Raw genomic sequence first — 22,316 nt, 5'->3', positions numbered from 1 at the left:
AGATCAGTATTTGAATTCTCCTAAAGAATAACTCTAATCAAAATTAAATCATATTATAAACAGTTCTGATAAAGAATAAGATCTGTACAGCACAAATTTTTTATCTTTAGAAAAAGATATTAGCAGAACTCCAGTTATTTCCGTACTAGATCATGAAAGAATCCTGATTTTACTGTTATAGCAAACTAACTCTCTATCTTGCTTATTTACATTATCTATTAGGTACTTAGAATAACCTGAAGTATAACTGGTATAATTGTTATCTTTTATACAATCTGGTGTAGAGCCTGACCATTCTATTTTAATTTTATTAGTAGACTATTGAAATACAATCTTGCATAAATCTCTCTTCTTAAAGACTTAAGTAGAATCTGTAATTTACTGTACTGTCTAACTGCTGTATCAGATGATATCAAAGTACAGTATAAGGATTTATGGTTGAACCAACAGCTATGGTCTGTGGTAAATTGATTGATTGTGACTTGAACTTCTCTCTTTAAGCAGGAATGGTTATGGCATAGAAAAGCCAAGTCTTGCTAAATTAAATAGTTAGTATATATAATTACTCGAAATACTGATATTTACATTGTGGGGAACTCAGATCAAAATAATATACCCAGTAATAAATCAGAATATCATCTGTAGGGCAACAGTAATTACACTTTTAGCCATTAAAGTATCCTGAGTAGATTACCATATTTAAAGCTGACTTTCCTTTCCCATTAATTGCGGGAGTAATATTAGAAGAATAGTCTTCATCATATCCTCCCCAAACACACTGTGAAAGCAATGAAACCTGAGGAGTTTAACCTCTGAAAAAACTTTTTTTAATAAGATTATTTATCTCCAAAAGCTCCTGACTTATTGATCTATTATTGGTATTAATAGAGACTGTCCATACCATAGTACTGCTAAAGCACTTGCTATTGGCATAATCTTTCTTTATTTTAATTATTATCTTATTATTATATAGAACCCACTGATCTGTGTCCTATGTAATGATATTAATAGCAGCATCTTTGTCAAGAACTGAAGTTGTACTGCCTTTAATAATTATAATGAGAATCTCCGAGTCCATCAAAGTTCTAGAGGATACCGAGCAGTTACCTGGATTATTATTATTATTGAATAGACAGCTAGCTGCTGTATATAATAGATTAATAAGAGTAAAGCTTTGGCTGTAAAAGCCAAGTCTAAGATTAATCTTTGAAGGAGATATGTTGTTGCGCTAAAAGAGATCCATTGTCTGATCAATTTCGGTCAGATTAGTGTGTGCATATACATACGGACTAATATATAGATCTATTAAATTTCATGTTCTATGAAGATCATAGATCATGACATTAAACCAGTCAATGGTCTTTTTGATTGTGATAATGTCAAAGTTCTGCATATACCAATAACTAGACAGGACAGTGATTGACAATCTGTAGTTGTGGCTTGTTAAGCCGAGTGCAGTTTTCAGATTCTGCAAGAATATTGGGTAATTCTTGAGATCAGCAGCTTTGCCAGATCTTTCCAAAGCAACAGGATACTCCCAGTCAATATCAACATCGTCAAAGCCATATATTATCATGAATAACAGCAAGGATTTGAAAAATACCTTTTAGGCCGATGTCGAAGCCGCAAGATCCAAAAAAGTGGTGGCAGTCAGCTAGTCTATATTATTCATCAACCATCCACCTAGCAAGAGGTCAGCAATAGAAATTCCCTTGTATTATTCACAGTTCCATACTGATGCTTATCCATGTCTCAAGGCCCGTATTATCCTCTTTAAGACTGGTAAAGCAAGAATCAAGACCCATGTCGCTCTTGCTCATAGAGGCCACCTTGAATATATCAGGATTTATGTAGACAAACGCAAAGTTGAGATGAGTGTAAGCACCAGCAGGGAGTGCTTCGGGGACCACTATAGTATTGAAGAATTTGTTAGCAATTATATTGATTTAAAAACTTAAGTCAATTAAGACCCAACCGTCATTGGAAAATCAAAGTGAGTGAGAACTTACTGGCATCATAAGCCCGGCTGATTGACCATCATTCATAGTATCTAATTTGTATCTTAGCATTAAAATAAAGTCAATATTATAGTCAGAAGCCTGATAACTTACCCAATTGATCTTCCATCCGCTGAACTCCCACTGCAGGAGGGTTTCTCGACGGTCTTGTTTCCGCAGAAATCAGAGGTAGTTTCTAATGATGACAATCCGGATTAGCAAGATCACGGCCAAGAAGTTTGATTTGGCAGTTGTGGTGACTTACCACAGAACCCATACTTCGAACAGCAGACATTAAGGGGGCATTTTTCTGCCGTGCTCCATTCCGATCCCCATCCAGGATCACACTCAGACTTCGCATCACAACTAGAAGTGCAGTTTCCGGTGCCGCAAAAGTCAGGTCCTAGTCCACTTTTAAACATTTGTTATTGCTTGCGACCTGAGATAGAATAACTGACACTATCACTTACCAGACGCCAGAGTTACCGCAACATCCTATTGTGCAGGCTTTCGTTAGGGAGCTTGGGATATCAGCTATAATCCTTCGGGCGCATATGGATGCAGGAAGATTGAAAATACCAGGTATAGTCATCGGTCGATGGAATGGTCCCTTGGGAATACGAGGGAGGCAGAGAACTGAGAAGACTTAGGACCCAGACGGCCCAAAACATAGACCACATCCTATACTTGGACAGGTCTATAATCGAGTTTTAATCAGGGCAAGGTAGAAAGAAGTCGATATTTTATCTCTCAAAGTTCAGGGACTGGACCTCGCTAACAATAAAATCTCCCGAAGCAACTCAGCATCTCGGCAGACTCATAGATTGTACAAATATTTTCAATTCGGGGGAATATCGGTTCCAGCACAATTATTTGAAAATACGAAAACCTCTTTTCATACAATACCCGACATGCACCTATACCATTTTATCTCACGCTTAAGTCCACGTCTTTCAGCCTAAGAAGCTCTTCCCGAGGGCGTTATCTGGCCCTGGGGTCTGAGGGGTATGTGACCAGCTAAAGCACTTGCACTGGATTACCCCTGCTAGTGGCTGCGAACTAAACCCAAAACATTATTGATCAGTAGCATTAAGGGGTCCAGGTGTGGATAGATTCTGTTTTCAAGTTTCAATGTTAGGGCGAAATTTTACCGACAGGTTCACGAGCTCTATGCGCATGACCAACGCTTAGCCTCCGGAATCAAGCCTTGCATTTAGATCCGCATTGGAACAGACCATCCACACATATCCTCGAGTACAATAGGCTATCTGAACACCACAGATATCCCGGATAGAGGAGTTTACATCAGCCCTGCATCTCTTGCTCCGCAGCCAATAAGATTAAGATTCAGGTACAGCATGATCCGATGCGCATATGAGACTGGTATCTGTCGATTGCGCAGCCTTGTCCAAGCTCATTGGTGAAGTTTCAGGAAAATCTAACATCTCCGCTTGGTAGACTCGGTTTTTCAATACAGTCTTGATACAGGATTCACTTTCTGCCATACAAGGCTGCCGAGATGCCGGGAACGAGAGGAAATGATGCTTTCCGAATTGTTTTCCTAATTCTGCAATGTCACTAAAACTAGGAGGCTTGCAGATAGGAGTAAACCAGATGAGGGGCCATAGTTGCGATCTGATTCAAGTCTAGAAGTAGGACTTGCCTCTTCTTAAAGCCCAGAGACCTTTACCCATCGCAAATCCATTCCTTCGCTAGATCTACGGGCCGTCATGAAGTCTTTTAGCTTGTTCCTTTTGGCAGCATTTTTTACCCTCTTTCGGGCACAGTTTCAAAGTTCTAGATGCTGAGACCATTGCAAACAGCACTTCTGTGACATTTTCTGATGCTTGCCTAACTGCTTTGCAGGGCACTGTCAACTGCAACAGCAGCTTGGTGAATATTGCCGCCGCAGATGATGTTTATGACATTAACAATAATACATACGCCTACCTTTGCACCGATAGCTGTGGTTCATCTCTGGAATTATATCACAATACCGTCTCATCTGCTTGTGCTGGCCAGGATGAGGTTTGGAGTGGATATCCGGCGACATATTTTGGAGATATGTACTGGGCAAGCTACAATCTGTCTTGTTTGGCAGATCCCACCTCCGGGGCGTCATGCATTGGTGAGTCGAGATTCCTGCTTAAGCCCTTTTATCAGAGGTAATCTCGCGCTATCAGACTAAATAATTGTCGATCATAGACTACTTCAACACTCTTTCAAGCAACTATACAAACAATATATCTGCAATCTCATTACCATTCTCTGTTGCATGCTCCCCATGCGTTCTAGAGTTATACCGGCTTCTCCAAAAGACTCCATATTCATACTACGATTCCGAGATGGCATCCGATTGGTCTTCTATACAAAGTCTTTGCAACGTCAGTTATCCAACAGACGTCCCAAAAAATCCCACCAATGTCACTGATATTGCCGGATTTGCGCCTGCAAGCTATACTTCGCCAACATGTTTGTCAGAAGCGACGTACACGGTTATTTCAGGGGATAATTGCATTGCTATTTCGCAAGCGCAAAATGTTTCCACTGGGACACTTATCTCACTCAATAACTTGCTCCCCGATTGTTCTAACCTTGACGGTAACCCAACCCAACCACTCAGCGCACGGCCACATATGTCGCTCCAAATAGTATGCTTCTGAGCTAACAATGCCATGACAGCTGGCGCTTCATTGTGCCTTCCGCAAACGTGCGAGGTTTACACTGTTCAGTCTGGAGACACTTGTGAAAGCATCTGTAATGAAGCAGGCATCACCTTCGTCCAATTAACCTCCTGGAACCCGACCATCAACAGCTACTGTTCCAACCTGATAGCTCGGCAAGCCGTTTGTGTCGGGCAGGCAGGAACAACATGGACTGGGACAACCATTCCCGGCGCTTCAGCCACTCAAACCGGCGTGTACGCCACTACCACCGTTGCCGCTCCAAGCAACCTTATGGGACCACAACCGACTGCGGCCATTATTACGTTGTGCAAAATGGAGACGACTGCAGCCTCGTCGCGCTCAACAATACCATCACAGTCAGTCTGTTTGAGGCGATCAACCCATCAATCAATGCTGGATGTACCAACTTGGTTCCTGGGTTGGCTTATTGTGTGCGTCCAGTGGCAAACTGGAACAGCACCAACGCGACTACAACTACGACGGCTTCCTATGTTACTGCGCCGGCATCAACACCTTCTGGCACCACATCTGATTGCTACGAGTGGCAATGTGATTGTCAGTGGAGACTACTGTGCTCTTCTAGAGAGTGAGTATGGAATTACTTTTACGCAGTTGCAGGCCTGGAACTCGAATTTAAATTCGACGCGTGGAAATCTCATTCTGGGGGATGCATACTGTGTGGATGGACCAAGAAATGTCTTATGTACCAGCGGGATTGCTTCTGCGACGGCGGTTTCGACGGCGCTGAATCTTTGAATTGCGGTCGCTGCACTCCTTCTGCTCACGCAGGATTCTAATTTAGCAAGCACTTCAGTATTCCAAAGGCTGTGGGTTGTCTTCTTCTTTGCCATTGACTTGAAGAACTAGGTGCACAAATGTTGCCGAGTAGGGAGCTGAGATCGATAACTTCGATAATATGCAAATCAATAATCAAATAGTAGATGGAGAAAGTCTCCAGTTCTCATCAGGTCCAATACTTGATAATCACGAATCTGGTTTGTGCACCGCTAAGTAAAATAGTGCAAACTACTATATACAGGGTCCAATCGGAGCATGCTATATATTCCCGGGGCACAAGGCATTGAAAAATGAAACGAAAAACCAGCTTGTAAACCCAGACCCTAGAACCGAAACCAGGAAAGGAAATTGGATCTGAAAAGGTCAGTCGGGCCGACCGGAGATTACTTTTCACTAGGCTCCAGTATTACTCCAAGTTTATGCCTCGCGACCAGTCCTAGGCCACTCTTGATAAAAGAATCGGGAGCCTAGGTTGCTATAGTTTCGCTAAGCTTTCAAAAGTTACAAGCTTTCTTACCGAGTGGGTCCTTACCGGGCCCCGTCCCCGCCTTTGTTCAATATCGCAACCTTTCTCCTCCAAATTCCTTCCTTTCCTCACCCATATGCCTTGTCACAGCTTTTCCCTCTCCAACCCAAGACATTACATATCAAAGGCTTCAAGTATATTCGCCGAAGATGTTTTCTTTACCACCCGGATGGACTGAAGAGCGACTTCGAACCATAACCGAGGATGACTTGCGTCAAATACCGGAAGAGGTAAGCTATGGAACCCTCCATTGAATTGTACTAACCATCTCTCACCAACACAGCGAATCCGCCAAATTGATTTAAATTTGATCCCCTTCGACAATGTTCGAGCTCGCACAATCATCTCATTTGCGAAATTGTTCGAGGAACAAAGATTAAGTCGCGAGAGAAAGGGCATGCCCCCTGCCCCTCCAAAAGATATATTCAAAATACCCGATGATGCAGTAGTCCAGGTCGTGGAAGAGAATGGATTCGATGACTTCGGTTTCATTACATTCCGCACAGATTACTCAGATGATGAAAGCTGGGATAAATGGGATGCAGAGTATGATCGCCTAATAGATTTGTCGATAGAAAGGTCCGCTGGCGGTCAGAAGATCATGGATAAATGCTTGATGCCTCGCTTTGAGGATCCGGAATTACATGGTGCTACGCATCAGCAGATACAACAGTAAGATCAACCTCGAAATTTCAATGTTGTCAATGCAGATCACTGATACAAGCCAGATCATACTATAGGTACATAGAAACCGAGGGCTTAGCACCGGGATTAGATATGGGCCTATGTCTGGTTGCTGATACTGCCGCTGTAGAGTCCATGAACAATGACCTGCCATGGGTTTACGCGTTGGATATAAATTTTGATCATTCGAGTGAAGTAGAAGAGGGGGAATATCCAGGATATTTCAGAGTTGCTGTGGTCTCGGTGATCCCAGAGCTTTATCCCATGCTTACAGCTATGCCACCCGCGGAGCTTTGGTCCCAGGGGGATGAGATATGGCAGTCAATCGTTTAGTCAGAAACTGTTGATATTGTAAATTAAAAAGGACCATTTGATCAATATAGCATTTAGATAATAATACATGCTTCGTCCTTGTTCTCCCATGTGTGCGTTATAAGGGTTTTTCTTGGAGATTAGAATTATTCATAGCATAGAAGTAATTTCTTAGTCGGGGCTAATACGGCCCATTGGTATGGGTTAAATCAATAGGCAACTCCATCCATCCCGGTTCATCAAATGCGACGTGCGCTTTATCATCAAGCGTCTGTGTTCAGAGGTCCTCCAATTTCACCCAAAATAATTTCTCTGGACGCTTCAGCACAATGTGTAGCACAACCACTCTCACAGGGGGAGTCTCTTATCATAAGAAAAGGCCTCCAGAGCAAGGAGAAAGGGTGCTACATCAGTGTGGAGATAATTTAAACAATCCCAAATCCACAAGACCCACAACCCATTTTTAGCTTGGCTAAGGCTCCCATGAAGCCAGACCAAAGACCTTCAGCTTGAAAGAGTGCCTTTTCCATCTCGCCCAGTCACTATGCACACTCAATCATGTATGACACCGCTGTTCTTTAAGTTGGGCAAGGACCCTTTTAGAAACCTCGCAATCCAGGAGGGACAATCAGAAAATCATAAGGAGGAAATACACGCTGTTTTCAAAAGTTTTCGAGTCCTCCCAAAAGTGTGAAAGCAGATGTTTATTTGATATTACGCACGAGGAAAAGTGGATTGATATATACACTCGCATCAAAGTCCCCGGACTGGCCCCCTTCGGCACAAAGCTTGAAATGGTTAACGTAACTCCCGGCCGCATCGGCCACCCAGTACACTGCCCGATACGTTTCTACATGCAACCACTCTTTCTAATAAAGGCGGTGACTTAGCAATGAGTCGTACAATGATTCTACGATGGTGTGGTAGGGGTGGCCGATGCGGCCGGGAGTTACGTTACATTCCAACATATTTCTGAATTGCATACGTGGTCACATGACTCTATACGTCACTACTGTAGACCAGTCCTTAGTCAACTTATAGAGCACTTCCATTGGATAAACTCCAATTATTCAGGATGAATAGACAATAGGTCATTGCAGACACTCTTGTCTTCTTTAGCTCTCGACTCTATTTGAGGTGTGCAGATGATGACCTCGCTTCATCATAATATTTCGACATGAATATTGCGAGGCGGAGGAGAAAGCTCCTTCGGCTCCGCCCGGCGAGGTAGATTAGATGCACCGTGGAAGCCAGGCGATCCACGGGCAGATCGTAGTGGAACTGTTACCCTGTCTATCGACTGGGGAAGGCAGGCCTGTTTGATATTGAAGAGTTAATGTTGCCAATAATGCTTGAGCACCATGTACAGGTAAACTCTTAACACACCAAGCATGCTTCATATCTCAGTCTTAATCAGGATTCCAATGTAGTTGCAACCCAATGATGAGAGGCGGCGGAAAGAGGATGACGCACATGGCGGCATGGCCAGTCGGTGACTTCATCATGAGTAGTTAGTCAACTGCTTCTACGGCCTCTTAAGACCCGCAACATACACCAAATGCATGTATTTTTATCTCATTGCGGAGCTATACCCTCAGGTGACTCCAGTTGACCAAAATGCAAGCTGTCAAGAACACTATTGCCGAAAACTTCGGCGGTCCTTCTCACAAACTCGCGGAAGAGAAGTTCGATCTAGATGATGTGCCCGACTTGAGCGGTAAAGTAGCGGTGGTCACAGGAGGTACAGAAGGTAACTTGCTACATTTTCTCCGAGCCCGCCAACTCCCCGCACGCCTGCAATTGGAAGTTAACTATAATATCTACAACAGGTATCGGCTTCGGCGTTACCCATACCCTTCTCTCCAAAGGCATTTCCAAGCTTTTCGTGACTTCGCTCCGCAAGGAGGTCGCCGATGATGCCCTCTCTGCTACTGAGGAGGAGTTCGGTCCCGAGACACGCCAGCGCTTCATCTGGATCCAATGTGACCTGTCGGACTGGGAGCAGACTGCTAAAGTGGCAGCTGAGATTGCTTCGCAGACGGACCGCATCGACATCCTTGTCAATAATGCCGCCCGGGGCGTCATGACACGCCAGCTGGCTCCTACTAACGGGATTGACCTGCACATGGCAGCCAACCACATGGGTCACGTCGTGCTGACCTCGCACCTGCTCCCAACGCTGAAGAAGACCGCCGACGCTGGAGACACTGTTCGTATTGTCAACGTCTCCTCCAATGTAGAAGGAAGCACGCCCAAGGATACGGAGTTCGCGTCTGTGGAGGAGTTGAATCGCGAATATAGCCCCACAGAGCTGTATGGTCGGTCCAAACTGGCTGTGCTCCTATATGCTAAGTGGCTCAACGCCCACCTCCGACCCACACACCCCAATATCATTGTTAATGCAACTCATCCGGGGGTCGTCGATACGGCGCAGACAAATGTCCATATCCATGAGGCCCATCCCGTGCTTGGGTATGGCCTGTCCGCCGGCTTAAAACCGTTTCGGAAGAGTCAGTTCCAAGGGGCCGTGTCCACCATGTATGCCGCGACCATGGCGACCGAAGGTGGACAGTTCATTAATCCACCACGAATCGTGGAAAGAGGCAGTGATAAGGCCAATGACATGGAGTTAGCGGACAGGCTGATGAAGTTGACAGCTGAGGTGGTGGAGAAGAAAACACGGCCGCACAGTAGCGCCAAGGGTTGTCCGTTTACCGAGGACTAGATTAGAGTCCAATAAATCCCACGATTATTTGGCTGTTCACTTCTTGCCTGCTCAACTTTGTAGCCTGAATTGGTATCAACACACTATAATCTCGGGCTTGGTACACCGAGACCGGCCAGAAGTCTTTTCTGAGCGATAGTGATGTCGACGAAAGTACTCCGACTCGTGTTAATCTTGTGGATCTTTCATCTTATTTCTATTCACCATACTGCATATTCTAGTTGTCGACTACTGCCGTGAAAATGACCTTGACAGACTGGTAAAGCAATGCTCATAAGGCGTCCACGTTTTAGAGAGAGGAGGTCGCATCTCAAACTTATGACATAACCTCCATGAAAATACATTCGGAGCAATATGTTGCTTCACAGCTTGTCCTGATGATCGTCTGACCCGATCAGATCAATTATTATTATTGTTATACCGTGCTACCACATCCGCCAGGCCGGCCTGGATTCTTTCCATGAATAGTCAGTATAATAAAATAGTCTAATACGGTTCAGTAGGAGTATCTTGCTTATTTGAATATTTACTAGAGGGTAAAGATGAAGCTGCTGGGGTCTAAGTAAATAATCTAAAGAGAGACATGCATCATTATTACGTATATGAAACTGTTTCTTAGCAACCCAGACACTGCGCAGCAAGTGTCGAGAGATCAGCTGTCAGCTTAGGCGTCCCATATCGCTACTCAAGGAAGGCACCAGATGGGCCGGTAGTCGGCCTTACATATTAGAACGGCTATTTTTAGCTACGGGGCATCCAATCACATAAACAGGAATTTATCAAAGATAGATATAAAAAGCCTTCTTCGCCTTGTCCTAATTTCACGATAATATTTCACCATACCTTTTAGGCACCATTATCGTCACTAAATTAAACATTTTCCTTCACAGCTTTAAATATGAGATTTAGCCAACCCCTCCTAGCCATGTGCGGCATCATTGCCTCGGCTGCGTCCACAACCACTTCGTTTCCTGCCAACTTTACTTTACTATCCACTCTTGATAACTCAGTACTTACCACGGATGGTTGGGGTATCTATGACAGCACCCTAGAAACTATATTGACGTGTAAGCTTCTACTTTTTCCTCCCTTACAACTACCTATCTATTACACACACCTATTGATAACGCGCCAAACTGATAATTATAGTATCTCCCTATAATGACGACACCATCGGATACGGGCCCTACGACCAGGCACTGGCTGTGCTAGCCGATGAGACCTCGTTTGCATGGATCATTCAACTTCAGGCAGAGCCTGAGGCTATCGACACGGTGACTGGGTGGGGGGTCTCGGATGATGGGTTCCTTATGCTGAACGGAGAGCAGCTGTGGGCATTTAATGAGAGCGCCGCGGAGCCAAGGAGGCTGTATTGGGCTGGTAAGGGAAATGAGCAGGGCATGGTCAGTACACAGCTATTGGTGCAAAGTGTTTGACTGAGACAGGGCTTGGTGCTTACTACTATACTTGGAGGAATTCCACCCAATACTTGAATGCGCGAGCACTACCATGGGCATAGACGCTTCGTAACAAAATCTTTATACGTAACAATATATGAACGACTAATGTAGAAGTAAAGAGACTATAATATAGAAGATGCTTATACAATTAGTCCTTTCACAGTGCTATATCACGCCTAGTCCACTGCGAGTGTGATGGTGAGCCGTTGTGATAGCCTATTGAAACCCATCTTAGTGTTACTGGAGGAATACGGAGGTTTCCATCACCCATGTGTCTGGGATTGTTTCGCAACCCTACTTGTACCGACGGCATCTCTGTTTCCTTCGGAGTGGCAATAATCTGTTGGTACACTATGTCTGTCACAAGCAACTGATAACCTTGTGGTGAAATGTTGGGGTATGGAATCTGCATCTGCACCGAAGTGTTATAGAATTCTCAAGATGTAGGTGATTTTGGTAGATGAGGTGAGTCAGTATGCAAAGGGTCTTGTTGACACTACGGTCAAAGAGGATGTGTGGACAGTCATCTCGGATTGATCGATGCCTTCAACTACTCAACATAGCAACGATAGCCATTCAGGATAGCCTCTTCCGTAAGACACTCTGTCATTTGAGAAATATTAGTCTGCGCTCGCTGACAACCCTCATCGGTCCTCGTTTGAATTCAAGCACTCTCATTTCAAGACTGGCTCCATACGATCCGTCTAAATGATAGCCCTGTACAAGCTGCTGAATGCTCTCAATCTTTCTGACATAAGCCCAGGTGCGTGTTGATGGTCTCCAGTCGGGCAGAACAGAGTCATCGTGCTAAAGTATGCGCGGCCTCACTGTATTTTCCACGGTTCAATGTATCGAATTCCGCCCTTGCATCACATATCCAATTTGATATTGTAACACTCTACCCTGAGATGCTTGGTTCTGCGCTAAATCTCAGTGATTGGTCCAGGAAATGCAACCAGCGGGGAATGTTAAATGCCGTGTCCAACTTCCCGAATTTCCGAACACGGCAATCAGTTCCGTACCCGACCATCCGAGATAACAACGATCGCTCGGGCTCGTCGGGTGGTAAGCCGAGGAAAGTGCCCGAGGATGTTTCCTGGACCACTATGATACATTTACATAAACTCGGATTTATCGGGTAAGCTGTGAGTTAATTTATAACCCTGGTAATAAGCTGTGTGAGAGCCACATTAATCTAGCCTCCCTGTTATCTCGTGAGTGATACGCAGGTACTGCCTACTCGTTTTCCTCCAAAGCTATTTCTTCTACTCACCGGCGACATCTACCAACCGTCAAAAAAACTACTACATACCGCAAATCTCACTTTATCATGCAAGCAGCCAATCGTCTACAGAAGGCGCTCAATGAGGGCCACTCGGCCTATGGAGCATGGCAAATGCTCCCAGGGGCAAACCTTACCCGTGCTATCTGTCGATCGGCAAGCAATATAGATTGGCTGCTCGTCGACTTGGAGCACGGGAATATTTCCGATGATTCGATGCATGATATCGTTGCTGCCGCTGCTGCATGCGGCGTGTCCCCAGTTGTACGGGTCATCGAAGGGCAGCAATGGATGATCAAACGCGCACTTGATTCTGGAGCGCACGGTATCCTAGTCCCTGTACTAGAGTCAGTGCAAGATGCAAGAAATATAGTGAAGTACTCCAAGTTTCCGCCTTTGGGTACCCGAGGATTTGAACCCCTTCTCGCGGTAGAAAAGTTTGCCCAGCAGCATCCACATGGCGGTGGCGTAAGACAACTTACTGGCCGCGAATATCTCGAGCAAGCAAACACTTCGCTTGTCATCGCTGTCCAGATTGAGACAAGATCAGCTCTCGACCAGGTGAAAGAAATCGCTGCAGTGCCGGGGATCGATGTGTTATTTATCGGGCCGTTTGACCTGGGCGTCAGCATTGGTCATCCTATTGTCAATGGCCACATGGACGAAGTCCTTATCGATAGCATAATATCCGTACACGAGGCTGCACAGAGTGCAGGTAAAAGAGCAGGTATCTACTGTGACAGCGGCCAGGATGCTAAAGAGTGGGCAGACAGGGGCTTCCTGATGAACAGCGCCGTGACCGATCTTATTGGCCTTCAACAGGTGATGAGCCAGGAATTCGAGGCGGCCAGGTAGCGGCCGCGAGCACCCTTTCAGACATAATATATACTACATTATTGTGTTCCGCCCAGGTATTCAGTACCACCTGTCGGTTGTCTTAGTGTTCACTGTAGATATTCATCATCCAATGTTATGATCAGTGGCGCCTCCGCCTTCAAACCCACATGACCAATACCCAGGCGAAGCTGTTGAAACAGCTTCGACATAGCTGCTAGGCAGAATGAACCAGTCGGACTGGAATACTATATCATATGCCCCCGAGTAATGGGCCAACCAAGGTACGGCTGCTAGCGGGTTGCCCTGCACATGTTTAGTATTTCCCGCTATGACCGCTACACTACTAAGAAATGATACAAGTTCCCGGTGTTCTACTACGAATTAGGTCAAGCATCTTATCAAGGAGTTCACCCAGAAGCACACCACCGTTAGACTGTTACCAGCCAGCGTATTCAATCTATCAATGTCTCCGTCGTTCATTTTTTGAAGGAAGGGAAAGTAAAAAAATAAAACAATAGTCTAATTGATTGTCAGAAACACTGTAAATAATATAACAACATCCGCGACCGTCCCATTCAGGCCATTATGACCGCTACGCAGAATGAACGCCGGCTCGAGCGCGACATATAGCTTGCTAAACTAGTTACTGCGAAGATGTGTTTCATCAAAATAGTGGAACCTTCGCATGCGATTAACCACAGTTGAGGTGGTTTGGGTGTAAAATTACTTACATTATTTTGGCCGTACGCCTTGGTTGGTGCTGTGATAGGCTTGCAGTCATTGTGTACTGTGCGCAAATAAGTGCGATGTTGCTCGGTTTATTGGAGGCTTCGTGTGGGATAGCCAAACTGAGACAAGCTGGCAGAGGAGGAAGGAGTAAATCGGAATGTAGTATCCTAGATTAACCTCGAGGCAGCTTAGCGTAGAGAGAAGGACAGATGTCGTCCTCCTATGTCTTTAGGACATTTGCCCATCAACTAGCTGCCTTCAGGTGGTTATCAACCCTAGCACTGGTATTACGGAAGATCCGATCTTGCACCCACGATTTGGACTTTTGGCCCGAAAAAAACCGATGTAACCGTTGGGCGCGATCCGTCCGCAGATGATTTGAGTTAGATTGTCCCGATTCAAGCTCCACACACTGACAGCCGAGATAGATAGGCTAAAGAGTGCCTGCAGGCTCTAAGACCCTCCACCAACCCTCGTCTGTCACACTGACACATCCCCCACACCCGTAAACACGAATAACAGTAGAATCGGTTTTAAGGTAGAGTTCACGATGCGTCCGCTCAGTTTTAAGTGTATTTTAGCGGAGGGATCCGCGCCTTCCGTAGGGCTTACCACATAATCAATCATGGATGCGTCCTTCCCAAATCCTATGACCCTCTCCCAGCTTGGTGAGGGGAAACCTGAGGTACATTAGAGCAAGTGCAAAGGAATCTCGGACCTAGACCACACAGCAGACATCAACGAAGGACAATTCACTGCGTCTGTAGGAGGTTTACATCGTTGGCTGGGAAATCGTCAGATCCAGCTCGTTGCCATTGGCGGTTTCCTCTGAAGCGGTCTTTTTATTGCCATAGGAACTGACCTCACCAGCGGCGGGCCAGCAAGCCTGCTCCTCGCTTTCATCATGGAGTCCATCATAGTCAGCATGCTGAACAATCGCCTGGCTGAAATGACTACCTACATGCCGGTCAGCGGTGGCTTTATCGGACTCGCAGGCTATTGGGCGGATGAGGCCTTGGGCTCATGGCAGGATGAAATTTTCTTCAAGGCTTCAACTGTTCGGTTAATTTACTGCTGGAGTACTGGCGTCACCCGACTCCCGTTGTCGCCGTGTGTTTGGTCTGCATTGCAGCCTTTACGTAGGTCTTTCGCTGGGAGCAAACCTTCCTCTGATTCTACCATCGCAACATCAGCTGATAATGATCTTATGGTTTAGATGCATTGAGCTCCTCACAATTGGTGTCTATGGGGAAGCCGAGTTGTAGCTGAGTGGAGGCAAAGTGTTATTGATCTTTATCTTATTCGCATTTACATTGGTGACCGTGATCAGCGGTAACCCAAAAGAAGACGCATACGGCTTCCGCTACTGGCAAAGTCCCGGAAATTTTGCTCCTTATAATACCGGGGGGAAGCTCGGCCACATGGAAGGGTTTCTCGGTGCGCTATGGATAGCTGCCTCTTGAGTTGTGGGCTCAGAATATATCTCGATGGTTTCCGCCGAGGCCAGGCACCCAAGAACCTACTTTAAAAATGGCCTTTGAGATTGTGTATTGGCGCTTCGGTGTCTTTTCCAGTGGAGTTGCTATATGCGTCGGTGTGATTCTAGCCTGTAATGATGCTACTCTCGTCCGGCCTATTGAAAGTGGAGAGTCATCTTCTGCCACGTCGCCTCATGTGATTGCAATGCAGGTTCTTAACATCATCATTCTTCCCGACCTTAGTTGCCAGTGCTCATATGGTGACATCAGTATGTTTTGCTGGAAATACATATACATATGCGTATGTCGTAACTCACACAATTGCACGGTTTAGCCATTGGGGGCAGAGCACGAATTTTCGCAAAACCTGACCGAAGGGGTGTGCCAAATTATAGTTTCGTGGCAGATATAGCCTTTGCATGCCTTTCATTGCTCCGGCTTAAGGAAGTTCGATGCAAGTGCTCGGGTGGCTGATCGGTGTGACGACAGCCAACATTCTTATCGAATGTTTCGTCACCACCGTCACATATGTCTGCTTCTAGCATCTTACTTCCCCGCCAAACAAGACACCTCATCAGCTTAGAACCGCAAGATCTCACACAGGCGCTCACACGTCTCAACTTGGAAAGGGGGGGCGGGGGGCGGATTGCGGCTTCTGGCTTCATTGGGCCCTGCGGCTTTCCCGAAGAATTGTAGCTGTAGATTCGGGGCGTTCCGGGGAGGAACAAAAGTACCGGCGCACAAGATCTGGCTAACAGTTAACGGAAGTGATGAACAGGAATATCTGCCCGTTTCTCTATCCAGACAACACGTTCTTGTCCGATTAGCACAGACGAGCAACGCAGAGATGTGCGCTACTGAAGAAAGGATCAAAGTCAGCCGAGCCGTTGTTCCCGAGTTCCCGCCCTACGAGCATTGTGGTACTTATATTGTATTAGAACTATCAGATCAATAAGTAGACAGATAAACATATGAATAAGAGCAAGTTAGACTCAAGTCACTTTAGAGCAGTAATATATACAGTAGCACTAAATTATAATCTATATAATCATTTGATGCCAGCTGGTAATGTAGTATAAATATTTACCTAGCACAGATCTATTGGTAAGACTATCAAGTAATAGTAGTTACAGCAGCCTGACAGCCCAATATGAACATAAATAAAATCAACACGTATCAAATGAATTATAAAAGATTTCAGGTGAGTAGTTATTGGTTCCCTCATGCGATATATTTCCCCAAGTTCGTCCATTAGCCAGATAGGGTCAACTCTTCGAAAACAATAACAATAATTCAGCCCGCAACTGTATTTCTATGGCACAATTCAAGTCTTGACACAACTCCTTTCTCTTCATAGGAAGGATACTCACCAGGGCCCTATCACCAGGCTTAGCACATTGGAGATGGGGAGGAGCAATATAAACCCAGCACAGCAGTGATACCATCAAAAGTTGAAAGCCAACTATTCATGACAGCACTACTTAGCTACTTGGGCAGATCATAATGAGAAGCCGAATAAAACCCTAATGATTCCGGTATGCTACTATCTAGACCCCTAGGAGCTAATCCGCATCCATCCTTCAATATATCTATCTATGTATCAATCCCATAAACCCCCAAATCCTCCTCCATTCCCACAAAAGCAAATACTGCGCTCTCCCTCCCCCCAAACACCCTCAACTTTCTCACCCCCCTGAACTCCAGCCCACTCTTCTCCAACACCCTCCGACTACGCATATTGTCCGGCGCACAAAACCCAAACACCCCCTGCACGTTCCACTCGCGTTGCACGTACGAAATGGCCGCCTTCGCTGCCTCAGTCGCGTATCCTCGCCCTTGGTGCTCTGGAAGAATAGCGAATCCAACATCTGGTGCAGAGTAGCAATTTGGTGGATCGCCTTGCATGAGGCTTATGGTGCCAATCGGGAGGGTGTTTTGATGAGGTGAGTTGGAGGTGGGCCTGAGGTTGACGAGGAGGAGGCCGAATCCTTTGCGGGTGTATTGGGGAATGATCCGGGTCTGAATGAAGGTCTGGGCGGAATGGCTGTCTGTGATGGAGGTTTTGCCGTTGCTGGCGATGAAGTCGGGGGTGTTCCAGAGGTGAGCGAGGAAGGCGCTGTGAAATGGGCTGGTCGGGTCGAAGTAGGTGATATTAAGGCGGGCGGTGGAAATGGAGAAGTTGGTTGGCGGGTTGGATGTGCTAGTCATCATGGCGGTAATTGCGATGGTCCAGTTTGTATAGCAAATGGCCGAGGTGAGGTTACATATATACTATAGGAAGCTGCTAGACTCGTGGTGTCATCAGCAGTTGGTTGTTAAAGAACCCCAGATTATTTAGATTTGAATTTCAAGGATACTACTAAGAAGGATGCTGGATTGATTAGTAGACGAGTCCAATCAGGATGGCAAGTTGCACGGTTAGCAGCGGACCTGGAGTAACCCCGTTCTTATCATATGATAAGGTCTGACGATTCCCGCGGATAAGCCAGATATCGGTGGAATCTAGAAAATCAACCAATGCCATTATTGTGGTCTGCGGATGCTTACACATAATTCGGAGTAATCGATTCTAGACAGCCGGATCCCCCAGTCAATGCTATGAAATTCTCTCAGAGCCGTCTTCAGCACCAAACCCACCTCACTAATTATTAAGAAAATCTGGTTTACCCAAGCAGAAGCGGCAATCCGGGTTGTTGGCCCCAAAGGCTGTAGAACAGAAGACCAGATGAGAGTGCTGCCAAGCCTGCGACCATAGCCAAGGCAAGGGAGCCCTTTATGCTTCAAGAATATTCTCATGGGTCCGTACTACCACATACTGCGTTCCCGATTTTGTCACCTCCACAATATATTGACGACGGTACGGTGCTTTGAAACACTACTAATCTCAACCCCCATCTCCCCTGGGCGTGGGGATTCGGATTCGGATTTCCTCATACAACGTCTCAGTCTGCCTGAGGATGTTTGCCGGAGCACTATGATGCAGTTACATGAAGTCGGATTTATCTGGTGAGCTGTGAGTTGATCTATAGCACTGATAATAAGCTGTATGAGAGCTACATTAATTTATCCTACCTGTTATCTTGTGAGTGGTACGCATATACTGCCTACTCATTTCCCTCCCACAAGCCCTCGTGAACATACAAATAAGAGCAAGACAGACTCAAGTCACTTCAAGGCAGTGAGCAGTGATGTATGCAGTAGTACTGAGCGATGACCTGAGTGATCACCCGATGCCAGCCAGTAGAGGTAGTATAAATATTTACCTAACACAGATCCATCGGTAAGACCACTAAGTAACAGTAGTTGCGGCCGTCTGACAGCCCAATACGAACATAAATATAAATAAACACATGTCAGATTAAGTATGAAGCAATATAGCAGAGAAATGCAAATTATCGCAGTGTCCGGCAGGCTGGCCCAAGTGTGAGTAATACAAATCTACATCTTTGATGGCCTTGCTTTCTTTGGAGGCAAAGCTGAGAACATTCCGGCAATTTCTTTCTTGTGATCGTCGGTCAGCACGATTCCGAACACATCCGCCAACACCTCGATCCTCTCCTCCTCAGACTCCAAAAAGCTCTTCTCCAGCACCTTGCCACCGTCGAACCGTATAAGCATATTATGCCATAGCATAACCCAACCCGTAGGGACCCCTTCCTCCAGCACGTACTGGAAAGCAGTCACACGGAACCGAAACCATACGCGTTTGTTTGTACCAACTGCCCGGGCACCGGCCTCGTAATCCGTGTCTAACCATTCGCACTCCTTAAATGCATATACGTCCATCCACGGCGCCGCCGTTGATTTCATGCTTTGGAACTGCAGTCGCCAGTATTTCAGATGATGCGCCCGGCCTTTGTTGATATTGTCGTAGATCAGGCGTCCCCGACGGCCCAAGCGCCCATCCACAAATTCATGCCCATCACGCAAGGGAATCGGCTGGACAGGGCAGTTCGGACCGAAGCCCCCATCCACAAGGTAATCTTGTCCGTCAACGCAAACAATGAGAACCATGTGTTGCCAGTCACCGAACTGTGCACCCACTGGTCGGTTAGGATCGCCGGTGGTTGCAAGAGAGATACTAGCTGCTGCGTTCAGACGCGCTGCACTGTTGTAGAGCGTGTATCCGATGGAAAGCAGGACTTCGCTTAGGATCCTGACTACCTGGAAGCAGGTGCCACCTTGACGACGAAGCACAATCTTTTCGTATAGACCTTGAGGTTTGAGCTCAAAATACTGCTGGGGGGTGTAGTGCAGCACTGTATTCTCAAAGGGAACCCCTGCAACATGATGGCGCACAAGGCTGGTCAGAACCTCTAGGTCTTTATTCCCAGCGCTCAAGCGAGCGCGAGTGTCATGAGAAAGTTTGATGCGTTCGAAGTAATGATCTAGTTGGGCCGGTGTATATGACATTTTGGAGGAATGGGTTTTGAGGCTTTGAGATAAAAGGCGTGGTGTCTACCTAGGTGTGTTCGACGAACTGGGTTATATAGAATTAGTCGGTCTCATGGACATTGACAAGATGTCCTCTAAGATCGACACTAATAACGAGGTAAGGCGGACGCTACCTGATTGTCGCATATGCAATTTCCATAATAAACGATTGGTGTAGAGCTGCATCTCTTGCAAGTCTAACGAACAACTACCAAATCTTACTCTACCAACTCATCGAAAATCTAGTATCAACTACCGGGAATACGCTCATTAGCAATTGGAAGAGGAAAGGGAGAAGCAAAAGGAAAAAAAACCATATTGATAATTAGAAAGGGATGGAGGGAAGTTCTGAGCTTTAGTTTCTTTTTCTTCAACGATATCGACACAATGTGATTTTCTCTTTCCTCTATGAAAGTGCACTTCCTGCAACTCCTGTGATCCGCACGGAGTATCGGAGACGGTATTATAGTATCGACGGACTAATAAATATTGACGGGGGGGGGGGGGGGGGGGGTTTGACTTATATGACTTGGAACTAGTGGGGATAGTGTGGTGATAATAGAGGAGTCCATACAGTAAACTAACTTACATAGTATGATTCAGCCGCGTGATCGTCGGGCCCTAGCATCCTGTGGTGTAACCGGTGAGCTGAAATATATTCCCGGCAGAATTAGACTCACCAAGCCGCGGAGGAGTGCGTTTATCCGCGTCCATCAACGGAGTAAAGTAAGCCCGTTAATCCTGTTCGCGCACCATGGTATTTTTCTAGATCCTTATAATTGTTAGTCCGTAGCCGGATTATAGTGAGGATCTCTTACCGGTCCTCATTGAAGTTAAATGTTTTACCAAATGCAACAAGATGCGCAATGCCGATTGAATCTCCATCGGCTGACTCCAATCACCTTGCATGATCGTGCCTAACGTAACCAAAGGCTAGTAAGTCAACGCATACATACTGCATGAACTTCCTACGATCATACGTACTTAGTGAGCTACTCAAGCTTAACATCTCCTTTGAGTGCGTCAGTGAGGTGTAAACAGCTTCGGTCACCGTAACTAGATACTCCGACACGCATGTCGTTGTCCAGCTGTGGTGGCTAGATGCCCTATTTAAGCATGATAATGGCAGGGAAGCCAATATGACCGCCATTTTCCAAATTGAATGACAGCATAATGGCCCCTACCGTCTTGATCACAGGTGCAACAGGCTTCATTGGGTCTCGCGTTGCCCTTGAGGTTTTGCAGGCCGGATACCGCGCACGCCTCTCTATCCGACGCCCCGAACAGGCTGAGAAGTTGCGCCGCATATTCAGCAGCCATCTCAGTAATATTGACTTCATCGTTGTGAGCGACATTACGGTCACTGGGTGTTTCGATCAGGCAATCCAGGACGTGCAATATGTTGTACATGTTGCATCACCACTTCCAGATCGAAACAGCGACCTTTTGATTCCTGCAATGCAGGGAACAACATCCATATTGGAGTCTGCTTGCAAAAATTCATCTATCAAGAAGGTTGTTGTCACATCTTCAATATCATCATTTATGCCCCTGGCTGGTCAACCGCACGGGACAGTGATTACCGGTGAGAAAGTCCCGCGTTGGCTCCAAATGCCGGACATCTGCTGACCTTCCATAGAGGATACTGGAGTTCCCTATGATGCGAAGCAGGGCATCTCGTCTTTGCTTGACCCCATGGTACAGTACCGCGCGAGTAAGGTAGCCTCCTATCAAGCGATCATCGACTTTGTACAAGAGCACAACCCACCGTTTGATGTGACAACATTTCATCCATCTTGGGTTTATGGTCGAAATCCGGTGCAAGAACCACATGACAATCTGAGTGGAAGTTGCGGAGCGCTGGTACTCACTCTTCTATCGTCGGAAAAGCCCATCAACGGTCAGTTCCTGGGGGTTCATGTTGATGATGTCGCTGCGGCACACGTCAAAGCATTGGGTGATTCCACACGAGGCTTCCAGTCCTTCTTACTCTCTGCTCCACGCCGGTCATGGAAGGAGGTGAACGAGTTCGTTCGACAACAATACCCTTCCGTCGCCTGGAAGTTGATTCCAGAGGACTGGATGAACTACGCGGTGGACTCGAGTAGAGCTGAGAAAGAGCTCGGCCTCAAATTCAAGTCAATGGAGGATCAAGTGAGAGACACCGTTGACCAGCAGTTGGAGTTTGGGAAGTTGCCGGTTCAGTCTGTTCTGTAATTTTAGAGCAGATTGTATGAGACAGTAATATCATGTAAATTGCAATTCTTGGAAACTACATATGCTGTGGACTGAAGAACTAGTCTCTTCCGCTACTTCGGGTACAGATAGGCACCGCCAAGCACTGCTTTGGAGTCTTCATCACTCCTT

The 22,316-nt window shown here is 46.1% G+C and overlaps 9 protein-coding genes across 9 annotated transcripts; 7 read left to right on the top strand and 2 right to left on the bottom strand.

Annotated features, from left to right (window-relative positions):
• Positions 1-3,727: 3,727 nt before the first annotated feature.
• Positions 3,728-5,440, top strand: BO79DRAFT_231493 (uncharacterized protein; the record flags this gene model as incomplete). The annotated part of the gene is made up of 6 exons (XM_025684164.1): positions 3,728-3,744; positions 3,785-4,125; positions 4,293-4,648; positions 4,730-4,915; positions 4,948-5,175; positions 5,270-5,440. 6 exons carry the CDS (start codon positions 3,728-3,730, stop codon positions 5,438-5,440), a joined length of 1,299 nt encoding a protein of 432 aa, XP_025536401.1.
• A 717-nt stretch (positions 5,441-6,157) lies between these two features.
• BO79DRAFT_231492 (uncharacterized protein) lies at positions 6,158-7,025 on the top strand (the record flags this gene model as incomplete). Its single annotated transcript, XM_025684163.1, has 3 exons — positions 6,158-6,238; positions 6,292-6,680; positions 6,737-7,025. 3 exons carry the CDS (start codon positions 6,158-6,160, stop codon positions 7,023-7,025), a joined length of 759 nt encoding a protein of 252 aa, XP_025536400.1.
• Positions 7,026-8,621: 1,596 nt separating this feature from the next.
• On the top strand, positions 8,622-9,729 carry BO79DRAFT_155833 (retinol dehydrogenase 12; the record flags this gene model as incomplete). The annotated part of the gene is made up of 2 exons (XM_025678800.1): positions 8,622-8,754; positions 8,834-9,729. 2 exons carry the CDS (start codon positions 8,622-8,624, stop codon positions 9,727-9,729), a joined length of 1,029 nt encoding a protein of 342 aa, XP_025536399.1.
• Positions 9,730-10,572: 843 nt separating this feature from the next.
• BO79DRAFT_179292 (uncharacterized protein) lies at positions 10,573-11,200 on the top strand. Its single transcript, XM_025680024.1, has 2 exons — positions 10,573-10,796; positions 10,879-11,200. The coding sequence occupies exons 1-2, from the start codon at positions 10,628-10,630 to the stop codon at positions 11,163-11,165; spliced, it is 456 nt and encodes a 151-aa protein (XP_025536398.1). The 5' UTR covers positions 10,573-10,627; the 3' UTR covers positions 11,166-11,200.
• A 1,319-nt stretch (positions 11,201-12,519) lies between these two features.
• Positions 12,520-13,326, top strand: BO79DRAFT_155873 (HpcH/HpaI aldolase family protein; the record flags this gene model as incomplete). Its single annotated transcript, XM_025678801.1, has 1 exon — positions 12,520-13,326. One exon carries the CDS (start codon positions 12,520-12,522, stop codon positions 13,324-13,326), a length of 807 nt encoding a protein of 268 aa, XP_025536397.1.
• A 1,615-nt stretch (positions 13,327-14,941) lies between these two features.
• BO79DRAFT_220740 (uncharacterized protein) lies at positions 14,942-15,500 on the top strand (the record flags this gene model as incomplete). Its single annotated transcript, XM_025683495.1, has 2 exons — positions 14,942-15,147; positions 15,368-15,500. 2 exons carry the CDS (start codon positions 14,942-14,944, stop codon positions 15,498-15,500), a joined length of 339 nt encoding a protein of 112 aa, XP_025536396.1.
• Positions 15,501-17,108: 1,608 nt separating this feature from the next.
• On the bottom strand, positions 17,109-17,800 carry BO79DRAFT_201019 (GNAT family N-acetyltransferase; the record flags this gene model as incomplete). Its single annotated transcript, XM_025681533.1, has 1 exon — positions 17,109-17,800. The coding sequence occupies exon 1, from the start codon at positions 17,724-17,726 to the stop codon at positions 17,109-17,111; it is 618 nt and encodes a 205-aa protein (XP_025536395.1). The 5' UTR covers positions 17,727-17,800.
• A 1,153-nt stretch (positions 17,801-18,953) lies between these two features.
• Positions 18,954-19,928, bottom strand: BO79DRAFT_258296 (arylamine N-acetyltransferase family protein; the record flags this gene model as incomplete). The annotated part of the gene is made up of 1 exon (XM_025686288.1): positions 18,954-19,928. The coding sequence occupies one exon, from the start codon at positions 19,926-19,928 to the stop codon at positions 18,954-18,956; it is 975 nt and encodes a 324-aa protein (XP_025536394.1).
• Positions 19,929-21,122: 1,194 nt separating this feature from the next.
• Positions 21,123-22,166, top strand: BO79DRAFT_273338 (NAD dependent epimerase/dehydratase family protein; the record flags this gene model as incomplete). Its single annotated transcript, XM_025687500.1, has 2 exons — positions 21,123-21,534; positions 21,589-22,166. The coding sequence occupies 2 exons, from the start codon at positions 21,123-21,125 to the stop codon at positions 22,164-22,166; spliced, it is 990 nt and encodes a 329-aa protein (XP_025536393.1).
• Between the last annotated feature and the right edge of the window lie 150 nt (positions 22,167-22,316).

Source organism: Aspergillus costaricaensis (assembly GCF_003184835.1).
Source record: "Aspergillus costaricaensis CBS 115574 unplaced genomic scaffold BO79scaffold_31, whole genome shotgun sequence".
NCBI classification, from domain to species: Eukaryota; Fungi; Ascomycota; class Eurotiomycetes; order Eurotiales; family Aspergillaceae; genus Aspergillus; species Aspergillus costaricensis.
The sequence above is the reverse complement of the archived record's forward strand: the minus strand, read 5'-3'. Positions and strand labels throughout refer to the sequence as shown.